The sequence below is a fragment of the Bison bison genome, unplaced genomic scaffold (assembly GCF_000754665.1).
Source record: "Bison bison bison isolate TAMUID 2011002044 unplaced genomic scaffold, Bison_UMD1.0 scf7180017863790, whole genome shotgun sequence".
Lineage (NCBI taxonomy): Eukaryota > Metazoa > Chordata > Mammalia > Artiodactyla > Bovidae > Bison > Bison bison.
The window spans coordinates 503,404-519,527 of record NW_011494362.1 but is presented as its reverse complement, the minus strand read 5'-3'; the positions used below and the strand labels follow the sequence as shown (position 1 = coordinate 519,527).

Genomic DNA, 16,124 nt, shown 5'->3' with positions numbered 1-16,124 from the left:
ACTTTCTTCAGCAGACTTTGTTTTCTCATTCTTCTTTACTGTTTCACTTACAAGTTTCTTTCCACTTGGTATAACCCCAAAGAATTTTCGAATATCCTAGAAGCAAAAAAGGAGATTCATAAACAAACATTAACTGCACAAAATTCTAATCTCAATTGTAAAAAGGAACAACTCTACATACACACTGGTGTACTCTCAACCATGTTTTCATAATGATATAGCTCCAAGTGTGCAGCAGCATCCTTTTTATATGCAAAAATTAACTGATAAAATTACCTGAGTTAAAAATAATGAGTCTAGGGAATTCCTTGGTGGTCCAGTGGTAAGAACTCCGAGCTTTTACTGCTAAGGCCCCAGGTTCGATCCCTGGTTGGAGAACTAAGATCCTACAAGCTGAGCAGCACAGGCAAAAAGATTCAAAAATAATAACAATAATGTGCCTAATGAAAAGTAATTTTAATTCTCAGAATCTGGCCAACAACAGGGCAAAAATTAACAAAGGAAATTTTTGCTAAAAACAGCACCATTAAAGGAGGCAAGTAACAAGCATTTATTGATTATGCCTGCACATATCCCATCGTCATAGACACACTAGGGGAAAAGACAAAGAGTTGAAGAACATAATCCTTGCCTATGGAAGTTATACTCCAGTTTGAGAGAAGAATAACTCTTACAACCCTGAACATTTAAGACCTTAATAACTAAGAACTTTGAAATTATTTCCCATTACATGATTTTTCCAAATTCCAAAGGAAAATTTTTGATTACACTTGCTTCAATTACTGTCAAATTAATCATATATTTACAATGTAATTTATCATACATTTGTAATAATCATACTTTTACAATGTAATTTATAATTAATATCATTCATCTTTCTTATGATATATATTCTTCCTACACTTTTAGATTTTCAGTGCAATTCAGTTTCTCAGTCGTGTCTGACTCTTTGCGACCCCATGGACTACAGCACACCAGGCCTCCCCGTCCATCACCAACTCCCGGAGTTTACTTAATGTCCATTGAGTCGATGATGCCATCCAACCATCTCATCCTCTGTCGTCCCCTTCTCCTCCTGCCTTCAATCTTTCCCAGCATCAGGGTCTTTTCAAATGAATCCCAGCATCAGGTGGCCAAAGTATTGGAGTTTCAGCTTCAACATCAGTCCTTTCCATGAATATTCAGGATTGATGTTCTTTAGGATGGACTTTTAGATTTAAGCTCTGAATAAACTGTGGTGTAGAGAAAAGGTAATAGCCCTTAGAGTAAGAAATCCCTGGTATGAATCTCTGCTCTAGCACTTTCCATTGGACCAAGGGATGACCCTGACTTTTAATCTGTTTTCTCATCAGTAAAGTGAGACGAATACTCCTTACACTTCATGAGGATTAATTATGCATCTGTCACAATTCTGACTCAGTAAAAAGCTTCCCTTCTCCCTCATTTATGTACTATTATCCCTCCATATCCACCTACAGTTCTCCACTCACAGGAAAGGAAGGGAATAAGGAACACAGAATATGAGAATTTAGGATCTGAATTCCAAAGAACTGGGTTCAAGAGGCAGTTGAACTATTTTCCCTATTCCTATCCTCAATGTTTATAATCCTGAGTCTTCAATTTTTTTTGCCAGTTCCAAGCTCTCTCTCTTTACTGTAGTGAGGAAAATACCTGTTAAAAGTACTTTGTCAAGTGTAAGAAAGGTAACAATGTTTTTCCTCGATCCTGGCGGTAATTGTCACACTCTCAAAATGTCAAAAATCCCAAATAAGTGTGTTCTGCAAACACAGAAACACATAGCTTTGTGGTTAAGTCAATAAAGAAAATAGATAAACGAGATACACAGACATGTTAAATTTTTTTGAAAGGTTACAGACTTCCCTGGTTTTATACCCTCTTCTGTAAATTTCCTAATATTAAAAAGTCACAAATCCATCCTAATAAAATCTAAGATATATTGTTCGCAAAATGGTATCTTAGCTATGAAACTGAGACATTTGTGTCAGTTGCTAAGAAAAAATAGATAATAAAGAAAGCCAGAAAGCCACAGTCTTCCGTATAATTTGCAAAGAATTGAATTTGAGGCTGACAACTACTTACTTTATTGCCTCTGGAGGAAATGAGAGTTTCACATTGGAGTTTCACTTTTGAAATTACCAAGTGAGTCTTCAAATAGTGTGATTTTTCAAATACACACACACAGCACGCATGCACCACAGTTCAAAACTGAACATTAATAAACAGCTTAAAGTCGGTGGTGGTTTTCCATCTGTGATGGAACCACAAATACTTAAAACCACAAAGAGAAAACAAAACATAATTCAGGAAATGGAACTACTGGTAACATTGAGCTCTCTGACTTTTGTCTGTACCACACTGCCAATGCTAAGCATTTTTGTAACCTTTTCTTCCTAAGTAATTCTTCCTATTCACAACCCCTTTCCTCTCCCTGTACTCTACCCTACTTTCCCACTCCCCATGCCCTTACACTGACGGCAGCAGAACACTTAAATTACAGCATCCTGATCTTAACTCAATATCTACTAAAAATCTAAACCTTTGAAAAAGAATTTTCATTGGAATGAAAGTCATTCTACTCACACTTTTTTAGGAGTTACCTCCAAAGTGAGCAGCCATCTGGTGTATAAACATCTAAGAGAAAAAGGTCACCAATTTGACTTTAATTTATATCATGACTTTACCTTACTCTTTATTAACAGTCCCTACCTGGTATTCCACGTCTTTAAAGATTTCATCAAATAAAGAACAAGACTAGTGACTAATCAAATTCCCAAATAATGGATCTAAACATCACTCTTACCTGCACAGAATAATTTTTGCTCAGCATATGAGTAGAAAAAGGAACACATTTTTTAATTTATTTTTATAATCTTAGCAAAGGGAAGTCCTTCCAAGCAGAACATCAAGACTAGAAACTACCCATTAAGAAAGAAAAATTTGACTACATAAAAATAAAAGATATCATAAACAGTTAAAAAATAACTAACATGAAAATATCTACCACACATTATATATGAGGGCTCCTACAAATCAATAAAAGATAATCCAGTAGAAAAAATGGATAAAAGTTACCAGCAGACAAATTATAAAAGAAATGCAAATAACCAAACAATAAAAGATGCTCAACCTGACAAATAATAAATTGGAACTTGATTACTGTTCTCTAAGTGTTAAAAGATTCATCACGTTCAGGTATGTCAAAGGTGTGGAGAAACAGATTCTCACACACTACACTGCTAATAAAAGTAAAAATTGGTATAACCTTTCCAAGACAATCCAACACTTATCAAAATTTTAAATGTGCATACCCTTTGTCCCAGGATTTCACTTCTAAAAGAAATGGTAAAAGAAACATTTTTATTTGGGGAAACCAAAAGAGTAGCAATTAACTCTTACTTTCTTTTTAAATAGTTATTAATTGAACATGACAGTTTAAATAAAGCAAAAGATTTAGGCAAAAATCACATAAACATTAAAACAAATTTTAGCACAGACAGCTAACAGCAACAAGTTTTTCACACTTCTACTTACAGCTACTGGACACAGATTTATCTCTTTTGACAATTCTATGAGGTATAAAGGCAAATAGAATGAATTATCTCCATTTTATAGATAAGTAAGTAGAATTAAGTCTGACAAACATAAGCTGTTTTGCCACTTACTACTAGACCCTTGGGCTTCCCTGATAGCTCAGTTGGTAAAGAATCTGCCTGTAATGCAAGAGACCCCAGTTCGATTCCTGGGTGGAGAAGATCCACTGGAGAAGGGATAGGCTACCCACTCCAGTATTCTTGGGCATCCCTTGTGGCTCAGCTGGTAAAGAATCTGCCCACAATGCGGGAGACCTGGGTTCGATCCCTGGGTTGGGAAGATCGTTTGGAGAAGGGAAAGGTTACCCACTCCCAGTATTCTGGCCTGGAGAATTCCACGGACTGTATAGTCCACAGGGTCGCACGACTGAGCGACTTTCACTTTTACTGGACACGTGGGGGCTTCCCAGGTGGAGCTAGTGGTAAAGAACCTGCCTGCCAATGCAGGAGATGGAAGAGAATGGGTTCGATCCTGGGTCAGAAGATCCCTTGGAGGAAGGCATGGCAACCCACTCCAGTATTCTTGCCTGCAGAGTCCCATGGACAGAGGAGCCTGGTGGGCTACCATCCATAGCGTTACAAAGAGTCAGACACAACTGAGGCAACTTAGCACACATGCACCAGGCACTTGGGATGAATTACTTAACTTTTCTGGCCCTATTTCCTCATAATGCCACTTGCCTCACAAGATTCTGGTGGGGATCAGAGATGGCACACCCAGATTGCAACCTGGTCCTCTGACTCCAAATTCCTTTCATAGTTCTCTACTTGACCACGACTGCCCCCTCATCGTTTTACCATAATTCTAAGTGAAAGTCACTCAGTCATGTCCAACTCTTTGTGACAACAGTCCATGGAATTCTCCAGGCCAGAATACTGGAGTGGGTAGCCTTTCCCTTCTCCAGGGGATCTTCCCAACCCAGGGATCGAACCCAGATCTCCCGTATTGCAGGCGATTCTTTACCAGCTGAGTCACAAGGGAAGCCCAAGAATACTGGAATGGGTAGCCTATTCCTTCTCCAGCAGATCTTCCCAACCCAGGAATCGAACTGGAGTCTCCTGCATTGCAAGCGGATTCTTTACCAACTGAGCTATCAGGGAAGCCCTGATAGATCCTGACACCCCATCACTGGCAATATGGCCTTTCCCTTATTATTCCTGATACATTTGATCCTTATGTGATTACAGACAGGCACCATGCCAGGGACTTAGGACACAAACAGGAAAAAGACCTCATAAAGTTACCTGGGAGACAAATTAGTATATGAAGAATTAAATACAAAAGAGTGCTAAGACAGAGCTAATCACAAAACTGTAAAAGCACCAGGAGCACCTAATACAGACAGCCTCAAGGACAGAAGACAGACCTGAAATGGGCCCGAAAATGATTAGTAGGAGATACTTTGGATACTCATAGAAATCTGAGTTTGAACACATTGCTATAAATTCCATACAGGAGGCTTGCTATCTTACTCACCTCTCTATCTCAAGTACAGGGCCAGCACCTCGGATAAGCAGATGCTTAATTAATAAAGGTGAAACACATGAGTGGTTATTTCCAAGTCACTGACCTTCACACCTGGGCTCAGAAAGAATGGTTCTTAACTGTGTAAAATGAAATTGATGGTAGATTTGTTTTTAAAGATTGCTTATTAAAATAAACTTTGAGATTAATTTGTGGGGATGACTTTATTTACTGCTCTTTGTTTTAAGGAATTTTAAGCAGGTATTAAATTAACATTATTGTGTACTATTTCCCAGGAAAATTATTCAAATTGACTCTTCTATCATATGGTACTCTTGTCATATTAGAGTATTGTGGCTACAAAAAACAAAATACTTTCACTTTTAGTATAATACTCTTCTTCACAGCTTTTCTCTAAAGCCTATTAATGGCTCTCCATGAACTTTAAGTTAAAAACTTCTGATTCACATACTCACACTGCATAAGCTAACTTACATCCATCTCAAAATCAGGTACCCCTTAAAAACACACTGCTGCTGCTATTTAGTCGCTCAGTCGTGACCAACTCTTGGAGGCCTCATGGACTAAAGCCCACCAGGCTCCTCTGTCCATGGAACTTTCCAGGCAAGAATACTGGAGTGGGTTGTCATTTTCTTCTCCAGGGGATCTTCCTGACTCAGGGATCGAACCCACGTCTCCTGCTTAGCAGGTGGATTCTTTAACACTGAGCCACCTGAGCCTCCTAAATCTTGTGTCTACTCCAGACCTCTGAGCTCCATATTCACATAGCCAAACAGTCTGTCATCTTCACCTCTATCCAAATGCCCCAAGTGCCTCCAACTCATAACATCCAAAACCAAGCTCAGATTTTGGGGGCACTTGTTTCTATTTCCCACCTCAATGCACAGCACCAGCATTCACTCAAAACAGAAAAATGGGCACTGTTTCTCCTCCTCATTCTGACCCTCCACCTCACTATCCTATCTAAGAAGCTCCTGAATACTGCTGTCCTCTTTCTTCTATTTCTATTGCCAATGCCCTGATTTAGGGCTTCATTTACTTTATAAAAAAATATTTATCTACTTGGCTGTGTTGGGTCTTAACTGGGGCACACAGGATCTCTGTTGCTGCATGTGGGATCTTCCACCATGGGCTCTTCTTTGCAGCATGCAGGCCCTCAAGTTGTGGTTTGTGGGCTCCAGAGAGTGTGGGCTCAGCAGCTGCAGCACCAGGGCTTAGCTGCAACATGCAGGATCCTAGTTCCAGGACCAGCAGTTGAACCTGCGTCCCCTGCATTGGAAGGCAGGTTCTGAGCCACTGGACTGCCAAGGAAGTCCCTATTTACTTTTTTAACAAACCCTTAAATAGGACTTACTCTGTGCCAGACAATGATTTAAACATTTAAAAAAAATAATTTAATCCACATAACAAAGTCTATGACATTCTTTAACTTTAACTCATAGATGAAAAAACTGAAAACGCCAACAAGACATTTTCTAGTAAATGCTTTGAAATACAAGACGTTCTTGAAGTGAACTGAAAGTTATTCAGTCATGTCTGACTCTTTGTGACCCCATGGACTATACAGCCCATGGAATTCTCCAGGCCAGAATACTGGAGTGGGTAGCCTTTCCCTTCTCCAGGGGATCTTCCCAATTCAGGGATGGAACCCAGGTCTCCCACATTGCAGGCAGATTCTTTACCAGCTGAGTCACATAAATGTAAGCAAAAGGGAAAGATCTGTTGCACTCTCCTACCCTAAGGTGTAACTAACAATTCTACAACACTATTAAAGAAAAGCATTGCCTATCAGGCAGCCCAAATGCAATTTAATATACATGTACATTGGAAAGAAAGTTATGACCAACCTAGACAGCATATTAAAAAGCACAGACATTACTTTGTCAACAAAGGTCCGTCTAGTCGAGGCTATGGTTTTTCCAGTGGTCATGTATGGATGTGAGAGTTGGACTATAAAGAAAGCTGAGTGCCGCAGAATTGACGCTTTTGAACTGTGGTGTTGCAGAAGACTCTTGAGAGTCCCTTGGACTGCAAGGAGATCCAACCAGTCCAACCTGAAGGAATTCAGTTCTGGGTATTCATTGGAAGGACTGATGTTGAAGCTGAAACTCCAACACATTGGCCACCTGATGTGAAGAGCTGACTCACTGGAAAAGACCCTGATGCTAGGAAAGTTTGAGGGCAGGAGGAGAAGGGGAGGACAGAGGATAAGATGGTTGGATGGCATCACTGACTCAATGGACATGGATTTGGGTGGACTCTGGGAGTTGGTGATAGAGAGGGAGGCCTGGCGTGCTGCGGTTCATGGGGTCTCAAAGAATTGGACAGGACTGAGCGACTGAGGTTCATGACATTGTACAGGAGACAGGGATCAAGACCATCCCCATAGAAAAGAAATGCAGAAAAGCAAAATGGCTGTCTGGGGAGGCCTTACAAATAGCTGTGAAAAGAAGAGAAGCGAAAAGCAAAGGAGAAAAGAAAAGATATAAACATCTGAATGCAGAGTTCCAAAGAATAGCAAGAAGAGATAAGAAAGCCTTCTTCAGCGATCAATGCAAAGAAATAGAGGAAAACAACAGAATGGGAAAGACTAGACATCTCTTCAAGAAAATCAGAGACGCCAAAGGAACATTTCATGCAAAGATGGGCTCGATAAAGGACAGAAATGGTATGGACCTAACAGAAGCAGAAGATATTAAGAAGAGATGGCAAGAATACATAGAAGAACTGTACAAAAAAGATCTTCACGACCCAGATAATCACAATGGTGTGATCAAGTGGGCCTTAGAAAGCATCACTACGAACAAAGCTAGTGGAGGTGATGAAATTCCAGTTGAGCTATTCCAAATCCTGAAAGATGATGCTGTGAAAGTGCTGCACTCAATATGCCAGCAAATTTGGAAAACTCAGCAGTGGCCACAGGACTGGAAAGGGCAGTTTTCATTCCAATCCCAAAGAAAGGCAATGCCAAAGAATGCTCAAACTACCGCACAATTGCACTCATCTCACACGCTAGTAAAGTAATGCTCAAAATTCTCCAAGCCAGGCTTCAGCAATATGTGAACCGTGAACTTCCTGATGTTCAAGCTGGTTTTAGAAAAGGCAGAGGAACCAGAGATCAAATTGCCAACATCCGCTGGATCATGGGAAAAGCAAGAGAGTTCCAGAAAAACATCTATTTCTGCTTGATTGACTATGCCAAAGCCTTTGACTGTGTGGATCACAATAAACTGTGGACAATTCTGAAAGAGATGGGAATACCAGACCGCCTGACCTGCCTCTTGAGAGGTCTGTATGCAGATCAGGAAGCAACAGTTAGAACTGGACATGGAACAACCGACTGGTTCCAAATAGGAAAAGGAGTCCGTCAAGGCTGTATATTATCACCCTGCTTATTTAACTTCTATGCAGAGTACATCATGAGAAACGCTGGGCTGGAAGAAGCACAAGCTGGAATCAAGATTGCCGGGAGAAATATCAATAACCTCAGATATGCAGATGACACCACCCTTATGGCAGAAAGTGAAGACGAACTCAAAAGTCTCTTGATGAAAGTGAAAGTGGAGAGTGAAAAAGTGGGCTTAAAGCTCAACATTCAGAAAACGAAGATCATGGCATCCGGTCCCATCACTTCATGGGAAATAGATGGGGAAACAGTGGAAACGGTGTCAGACTTTATTTTGGGGGGCTCCAAAATCACTGCAGATGGTGACTGCTGCCATGAAATTAAAAGACGCTTACTCCTTGGAAGGAAAGTTATGACCAATCTAGATAGCATATTCAAAAGCAGAGACATTACTTTGCCAACAAAGGTTTGTCTAGTCAAGGTTATGGTTTTTCCTGTGGTCATGTATGGATGTGAGAGTTGGACTGTGAAGAAGGCTGAGCGCCGAAGAATTGATGCTTTGGAACTGTGGTGTTGGAGAAGACTCTTGAGAGTCCCTTGGACTGCAAGGAGATCCAACCAGTCCTTCTGAAGGAGATCAGCCCTGGGATTTCTTTGGAAGGAATGATGCTAAAGCTGAAACTCCAGTACTTTGGCCACCACATGCGAAGAGTTGACTCATTGGAAAAGACTCTGATGCTGGGAGGGATTGGGAGCAGGAGAAGGGGACGACAGAAGATAAGATGGCTGGATGGGGTCGCAAAGAGTCAGACACGACTGAGCGACTGATCTGATCTGATCTGAGCGACTGAACTGAACTGACATTAAGTCCAGACAAAGTACCAGATCTCACCAATACTCAAAAAAAAAATTATTAATTTTTAGAAGTTTCCAAATCTGCTAATTACAAATCTATTAGTAGAGTTAGAGACAAAAAAAAAAAAAAATCTTTGCAATAAATACTCCTAAACCTGCACAAAGGAAGCTACCATAATGACCTTTTAACTTTAAAAGATCAAAGCACAAAAGCTAATACATATTTACCTTGAAGTATAACCAAACAGCTAGTAACTTTTCCACTGCACATGGGCTCAACCAGCAACAAGTTATATCTGTCTACCAAAAATGCAAAGAGAAACCATATCATGCACTCTGTTCACCGACTTTGAAGAGTACAGGATTTTATGCAAAATAAGCACTGCAGTGCTCTGTGGGGTTGGCTTTACTTCTCTATTTTGAAAGTAAAGAAATACAAATATTTTTGATTAATATGTTTAATTCATCCACCAAATCCACAAGCAGAAATTGATTATCACCAACACACATCACAAAATCTATCCAAATGCAAAACTCTATTATCCTGAAAAAGAGTTAAATGCAAAATGATATATCTGACTAAAACTGTATATTAACAGCAGCACAGAATAGACAAATGAAATTAAACAATTTTAAATTATATTAAAACCTTATACTTTAAAAACGACAGGTAAGCTGTTGGAATGTAATTCCCTAAGTTCAGGAGAGAGATCCATTCTCACCACTCTTATTCAACACTCTGGTTAAAAAAAAAAAAAAGAAACCCATTAGGCAAAAATAAATTATAAAAGGCATACCAGACTGGGCAGAAAGAAGCAAAATTATTTTTATTTGCAGCTGAAATGATCTTAAATAAAGAAAAGCCTAAGGAATTTACTAAAATAACTGTTAGAACTAATTTAAATGAGTTCTACAAGGTTGCAGGATACAAGATCAATATACTAAAACCAACTGTATTTCTATACTTTTCACAAGAACAAACCAGAAATGAAATTAACAATTCCATCTATAGCATCATCAATAAGAACAAAATAGCATCATCAATAAGAACAAAACACTTACAAATAAATTTGACAGAAGTGTTAAATCCATACTCTGAAAACTATAAAATATTGTATAAAGCAATTAAAGAAGACACAAACAAATGGAAAGATAGCCCATATTCATGGATCAGAAGACATTATGTTGTTAGGATGGCAATACTTTCCAAATTGATTTACAGATTCAATACAATCCCTAACAAAATCCTAGCTGGCTTCTTTGCTGATTCTAAAATTTATATTTTAGAAATTCAAGGGATCCAGAACAGGCAAAACAATCCTGAAAAAGGTCTAATTTGAAGGACTTACACCTCCCAATTTAAAAATGCACCACAAGGCTACAGTAATAAAGCCAGTGCATTACTGGCTTTAGGGAAAACACATAGATCAATGGAATAGAATTCAGTGTCCAGAAAGAAACCTTCACACTTATGGTAAACTGATTTTTGACAAGGGAGCCAAGACAATTCAATGAGAAAAGAATACTTTGCAAGTGGTGCAGAAACAACTGGAGACCCACATGCAAAAAAAAAAAAAAACTTGGACCCCCTCCCCCCACTTCACACCATATACAAAAATTAACTCAAAATGGATCAAAGTCCTAAATGTTAAGAGCTAAAACTATAAAATTGTCAGAAGACAATAGAAGCATAAATCTGCATGACCCTGGATTAGGTAATGGGTTTCTTAGATATGACGCGGAAAGCTCTGAGGAAGTGATGACTGACACTTGAATGAGTGAGAAAAAGGCAGAGTATTCCAAGAGGAGGAAGAGTATCCCAAGGAGAGGAAATAAAAATAAAAGCTGAGACAGAACCAGCTTAACACACTCAAAGAACAGATAGATGAGCCTGGAAAGGAAAGAAGAGTCTTATACGTCAAGTACTAGTACAAATGGCAAAAGTTACATTATTAATACAAAAGGGTGACAACTGCTCCAGGGACGCATTCATGCAGTAAACTTCAATGTGAAAGGTCTCCCCTAGAATATGGCAAAGCAGCAGCTTAGATGTGCTCTCACCTCTCTCATCCCTCAAGTCTCATGCCTGTCTAATTCAAACTTTTCAATAAATAACTATGACAGTCAATGAATTAAATATGCTGACTTTTTTAAATGGCATCTCTCAAGTTTTATTAATGTTTTAAGCAAATAATTAAATCCTCATAGCAATCCAGATCATTTACATGGCTACTTTTTATTCTATTTATTTTCATTTCAATTCCTTTAATAGACATTATATTCACATGGTTCAAAAATTCAAAAGGGTAAAATGTCTCCCTCCTACCCTGCCTCTCAGACACACATTTCCCATCTTTGGAGGCAACAGATGTTATCAGTGCCTTGTGTATCCTTCCCATCTTCAAGCAAATATGTATATATTCTTTTCTCTCCTTTTCTACAATAAACTGGCAGCATATTTTACATACTGTCTTGTATCTTCTTTTTTCACTGAATTATTTTGGCAACTGTTCCGTATCAGGGCACAAAGTTTTCTCTTTTTGATGGTTGCACAGTATTCCATTTTGTAGATACACAGTATTTTACACCTTTGATAACTTTTAACTGGAAAAGATTTGAGAAAAAGATGCAGCTCCCAGGGCAAGAGTTGTTAACCTTACATCTATCGAAGGGCCTCAGAAGATATGTGAATCCCCTTAAGTGGTGTGTATATGTCCTTACGTATTTCTGTGGGCGGCAAACTTGCATACCATTCACCACATTATCAAAGGGAGAGCTGTGATCCAAAGTTACAAACTACTGTACAATATAACTTGTGTGCTGCTGCTGCTGCTGCTAAGTCACTTCAGTCATGTCCGACTCTGTGCGACCCCACAGACAGCAGCCCACCAGGCTCCCCAGTCCCTGGGATTCTCCAGGCAAGAACGCTGGAGTGGGTTGCCATTTCCTTCTCCAATGCATGAAAGTGAGAAGTGAAAGGGAAGTCGCTCAGTCGTGTCCGACTCTTCCCAACCCCATGGACCGCAGCCCACCAGGCTCCTCCATCCATGGGATTTTCCAGACAAGAGTGCTGGAGTGGTGTGCCACTGCCTTCTCCAGGTGTCTAATAAACATAGATTGAACAGAATTTTGGTCGAGGATCTGCTCATTTTTGTACTAAAGAGAGAACTAAACACCAATAAAATCCAAACTTGTTATGTTCTTTATAGAATCTTTTCCCTTTACAAACAAACAGCAAAACCGATCCCTTTGACTCCCACTTTTTTTGAGAAGGGCTTTATTTTTCATCTGCACCTTTAACAGGAGTACTAAGAAGAACCAATTATGTAAAATACCTGAATGATCAAAAGTTGACTACATAAGCTATCATTCTCCATAACTGACAACATCAAAGGTATCTCTGATGCCCCTTAAACTCTTTAATGTTCCACACAATCCTTGCTGAGAAATACAGATCATTGGTCATGTAGTTGTATGTTTCCTACCACAAGCCAGGGACCACAATAGAAGCTTTACATTTATGATTTTGTTTAACCTTCAAGACAATCACTCAAGGCAGCTGTATTTCTCCCTTTCTACAGTTAAGGAAACATAATTTAAGAGGTTAAAGTTAAGGTATTTACTTGTTCAAAAACCACTTCATCATTAAATGGCAGAGCAATACCAAAACATCGCCTCACTCTTACCTTCAAGACTCCAAACCTTAAGAATTTTCCACAATTACCATGCAGTGCCTTAAGTCCAAAATGTAATTACTAATTACAGTCATTTTAGGAGGGTGGCACAATGTGGTGGTCAGAAAAACCTAGGTTCTAACTCTAGTTCAACCATTTATTAGTTACATCACAAAGTGTTTTAAACTCTAAAGGCCCCCTTTACCATCTTTAAAACTGGATTGCTGTGAGGTTTAAATGAGAAAAGACATGTAAAACAAACAGCCCACATAGCCACCTGAAGATACTTGCTACAAGCTGGCTATTACGCTGTTATCATTATTTCATCCTTCTCTTGAGAAGAAACACAAAGGGCTGTAAGGTTTCCGAATCTGGCATAAAATTACACACACACAGCCCAGAATGTTGACACTGTGACAAATAAAATGACTGAAAAAAAATGTCTGATTATTAAGTAGACTCCAGCTTAACGCAGCACAATAAACTATCCTTTACATTAAAATATTTCAAACACACACTAGTATCTACTGCCATTCTAGCATGAATGTTTTGTTTTGACGGCTGCATAATTATTTCACTATTTATATGGTTTATGCAGAATTAGGCACTGAGGGTTTTTTTAAGATTATTTTTAATATCAGGTGACAAGCGATGACAGCTGTCAAATGCACTACAGCTGCTCCTCCCAGGTTTGCCCTCCCTCCTGTAAACCGTATTATCCCTTTAATTTCTATGAACTCATCTGAACACAATAAAACATCCTCCCCGTGCCCTCGATCTTAAAACGGCTGATGAGCACCTCGCGGAGCTGCTAATGAGCAAAGTACGAAAACTGAAGGCTGAGAAACTTATTCATGAGAGCATTTCGCGGTGTTGTTAAAGACGAAAGTTGAAGGCCTGAAACTTGTTCATCAGAAAGGAAGTTTGTTCGATTCTTCTTCTCTGACACCCAAAGCTTGAAATCAACGCTTTAGGCAGGACTCAAACAGAGGCTGGAGGCAACACTTAACAGGAAAAGCAACTTTACCCCTGGGCCCCCCAAATCACCTCATTACTCCCTTCCTTCCTCCCTTCCCCCAACAGTGGGAAAACGTGAAGCTGCCGCGCAGCACCAAGAGCGCTGAGCGCTGGCTGCGACCGAAAGCTGAAGCCCCCAGTGGAAGGAAAGCTGTGCGCCCGGAGCCCAGTTTTTAGCCCCTTTCGTGCCTTCGTTCCCTTCCGGGGCCACGCATCCCGGTCCTCCCAGACACTCCACGCCAGGAAAGCCAGGTCCACGCCCTGCCTGCGAACTCTCCCCAGCCCCCTAGCCGCGAAGCCTTTCCCAAGGGCTCACCATTGCAGCCCACGGATGAACGCGCGAGCAAGCAGGCCCGGCCGGCTGGGGAATCCGTTACCGGGGCTCGGGATCCATTCGCGCCAACAACTTCTCCCGCGAAGTGGAAGGAGGTCGAGGCAGCGGCGCCCGGTGATGACGTCAGGAGGCGCGCAGCTTCTTTTGGGTCCCGGCGGGAGGCGGGAGGCGCTACGTGAGCCCAGGTGCGGCCCTTGAGACCGCCGCGACGCTGGCGTCGCAAGGAGTGGCTGGACCATGGTCCGAGCCTTGTTTTGCGCCTTCGACTTTTGGTAGGGGCCCTCAATTGGGGAGGTCTCGAGATCGATGTCCTCCGAGGGCAGGCACCTTTGGAGGTTTCATTGCCCTCCTTAGTAGCTTTAAAATGTTTATATTTTTTAAAAAAATGTTTCTATTACCAGCCGCAGTAAGGCAAACATTTTAGGTGTATGTTTCACAAATTACATTTTAACATCTATTCTGAAATAAAAATTTCACCAAACAGTATTTACCCTGATCTTCTTTTAAATGTTTGACCAATCCAGTTGGTTTTGTTCGCCTACTTTTAAGTGGAGACCCACACTTTGAAAACACTTTTAGGACAATTTTATATTGTATAATTCCAGAACAAAAAAGACTTTGATAAAATAGTCATTACCACCCACTCCATTTTATAAATGAAGAATATAACGCCCAAACAAGCTAGGGGCCCTAACTGAGAATCTAGGCCTTCAAATTCCCAAACCTACCTCAGCTGCTGCTGAGTCTCTCAAAGAAGTGTGTTGGAAGCCAAGGCGTAAACGAGGTACATCTCCCTAGAAGAACGATGATCCCAAAAGCTTTGGAGTAAACAAGTTTTATATTAATAGATAAGCAATGGCATTTGGGAATAGAATGTGACATTTGCATACAATTTAAGAGAAAATGGAGACCTTAAGTAGTTTAATAGGAAGAGCAGTATCTCCAGGTTTGGCCCTAGACTTTCAATTCCTTATCCACCCTCACCCACCCCTTGTTCCATCTTGCATCTTATCACACCCAGTATCTCTGCAATGAAAGATAGCAAAGCCTTCAGGAATGAAACAGAGGTTAAGGTGGAGCTAGTGGTAAAGACGGATGGAGGAGCTTGATGGGCTGCAGTCCATGGGGTCTGGAAGAGTGGGACACGACTGGGTGACTTCACTTGCACTTTCAGTGGTAAAGAACCTGCTTGCCAATGCCCGAGACTTAAGAGACTTGGGTTCAATCCCTGGGTCAGGAAGACCCCCTGGAGGAGAGCATGGCAATCCACTACAGTATTCTTGCCTGGGAATCCCTATGGACAGAAAAGCCTGGAGGGCTATAGTCCACAGGGTCGCAAAGAGTCAGACAGGACTTAAGCAGCTGAGCATGCAAGCACAGAGAGGTCCTATTTATTAACTGCACAGCATATGTGCCAGGCAAGCAGCTATGGACTATCCCACTTTAACTCATCTGATACCTACAGTGACACTGGCTACTATTATCATCCACAGTTTACAAAGGAGTAAACTATTCTCATGAACAGAGCCTCAGTGCATTGGACCCTCTGATGCCAATATGCCAGGATTCCTAGCCCTGCCACATGCTAATTGTGTGACCATGGGCAAGTTACTATGCCTGTTTCCTCAACTGTAAAACAATGATAATAGTTATGTGTTCCTCGTAGGGTTATTATGAAACTGTTCCTGGATAAGTGAATAATTTTTTTAAATCAGTTATTATTATTATCATCATCATCATCATCATCATTATTACACAAAGCTAGGTAATATCAAGAGAGATAGTTCCAAAAACGAACATA

General features: G+C 40.4%; 1 protein-coding gene across 2 annotated transcripts in view; it reads right to left on the bottom strand.

The window, feature by feature from the left end:
- Positions 1-14,465, bottom strand: part of RFC1 (replication factor C (activator 1) 1, 145kDa) — a 77,968-nt gene extending 63,503 nt beyond the window's left edge. For both annotated transcript variants that reach the window (XM_010833574.1, XM_010833573.1), the window contains exons 1-2: positions 14,306-14,465; positions 4-96 (exon numbers count right to left, since the gene is read on the bottom strand). In XM_010833574.1, the coding sequence (XP_010831876.1) occupies positions 4-96; positions 14,306-14,308 (96 nt within the window). In that variant the 5' untranslated portion in view covers positions 14,309-14,465. The remainder of the gene's footprint in view (positions 1-3; positions 97-14,305) is intronic.
- Positions 14,466-16,124: the final 1,659 nt, after the last annotated feature.